Source organism: Gekko japonicus, unplaced genomic scaffold, assembly GCF_001447785.1.
Source record: "Gekko japonicus isolate JY-2015 unplaced genomic scaffold, Gekko_japonicus_V1.1 scaffold49, whole genome shotgun sequence".
NCBI classification, from domain to species: domain Eukaryota; kingdom Metazoa; phylum Chordata; class Lepidosauria; order Squamata; family Gekkonidae; genus Gekko; species Gekko japonicus.
This window is the reverse complement of record NW_015173674.1, coordinates 2,312,854-2,314,513: the sequence shown is the minus strand read 5'-3', so window position 1 is coordinate 2,314,513 and position 1,660 is coordinate 2,312,854. Positions and strand designations below refer to the sequence as shown.

The 1,660-nt window shown below is 56.8% G+C and overlaps 1 protein-coding gene across 1 annotated transcript in view; it reads left to right on the top strand.

The window, feature by feature from the left end:
* Nucleotides 1-1,660, top strand: part of LOC107120247 (tropomyosin beta chain-like) — a 25,627-nt gene that overhangs the window by 21,320 nt on the left and 2,647 nt on the right. Inside the window, exons 6-7 of the mRNA XM_015422895.1 lie at nucleotides 197-272; nucleotides 448-612. Of these exons, the coding sequence (XP_015278381.1) occupies nucleotides 197-272; nucleotides 448-612 (241 nt within the window). The remainder of the gene's footprint in view (nucleotides 1-196; nucleotides 273-447; nucleotides 613-1,660) is intronic.

Here is a 1,660-nt window from a genome sequence, read left to right as displayed (position 1 = left end):
TCCTTCCTTCCTTCCTTCCTTCCTTCCTTCCTTCCCCCCTACTGCCCTTCGTTCCTTCTCCTGCCGTGCCTTTCTGTCCTCTCACCTTGTTTTCTCTCTCTCTCTCTCTCTCTCACTCACACACAAACATCCCTTCCTTCCTTCCTGCGTGCCTGCCTGCCTGCCTCTGCCTCTCTTTTCTTTGGCTGGGCCACAGCAAATGTGGCGACCTGGAGGAAGAGCTGAAAATTGTCACCAACAACCTAAAGTCCTTGGAAGCCCAGGCAGATAAGGTAGGGGGGGCCCCGTGGGGGGAGGCTGAGGGGCTCCGTGGTGGGCCCTGGAGCTGGAGGCAGGCAGGAGGGGGGCGGGGGCGGGGAGCAGCTCCTGAAGCCACCTGGGAGGCGAGGCCCTTGTCCGCTTGACCCGTATCCCGTCTGACACCTCTCCCCCCTCCACCCCCCACAGTATTCCACCAAGGAGGATAAATACGAAGAGGAGATCAAGGTGTTGACAGACAAGCTCAAAGAGGTGAGGGCGCAGAGAGGGGCGCTGCAGGGGCGGGTGCTGCAGTGGGGTGGGCCTGAGTTCTGGGGTGTTGGTTCCAGTGCTCTGGCCAGGTTAGGGTTTCAGGTGGGATTTCGGGAGGCTTCTGGAAGGAAAGAGGCCCAGAGTCTTGGTCGGCTCCTCCTGGCATTGACCGGCCACTGCCTGCCCTGAATGCCCACACTGTGGCACCCGCGCCCGCCTGGCTTGCCATCCGATGGACAGCCGGGGTGGCTCAGCCGCTGAAGGCCTCCCCGGAGGAAGGCTCCGTGTTGGTGGGAGTTTTTTTTTGGGGGGGGAGAGAATCTTCTTCATTCCTTCCTTCCTTCCTTCCTTCTGCGGGTGTGTGTGTGTGTAAGTATTTGGCCTCCCTCCCTCCTCCCCCTCTGCCAGGGCTGGGCGGTGGGGGGGGATTTGAAAAGGGAATAGTAGGACTCATATCTTGCCCTGCACTGTATCATGCTACATATATTCATTTATTTGGAATGTTTCTAAGCCACCTCTCCGGAGTGCCTGTTTGAGGAATGGCCTGATGAACAAAGCTGAGCCCCATTGGCACCTTTTCTGCGGGGAGAAGCAATATGGGTGGGTGGGTGGGAGCAGAGGGAGGGGGCGGAGAGGAGAAGCAGCCGCTGGTTTTACTGTTGCCTTGTTTGGTTGGTTGTTTTCAAGTAGAATCCAGAGTCGGTAGGCAGAGAGGGTCAGGCTGCAGGTCCCACCGCTTCCCACGAGTAAGGCGGATGTTTCCTGGCAGGGTGAGCAGCCGCCTCAGTGGAGACGTGTGGCCCTATTGCCGATCTCCAGGTAGCCCTGGGTGGCGACTTGCATTGCTTTCACGCCACACGTTGGGGTCTGGGCGCCTTCTCATGCGGGAAGAGAAACCTCAGCCTTCTCAGAGAATGATCAAGGTTCAGTTTTAAGAGAGAACTGGAGATGTGTTGGTTGCATTCAGATTTCGTTTTAAAATGAGTTTTGTTTTTAAAGAAATGCTATAAGTGATTTTGTGTAACTGTCAGCAGTTGTTAAAACTTCCTGGCCAGTTTGTATGGGAACACTAACGCAGCTTTAAAGAATCAGCTGAACGTCCAGTCACACTCGCCCAGCCCTGCCCTGCCCCGCCCTGCCGTGGTGGCAC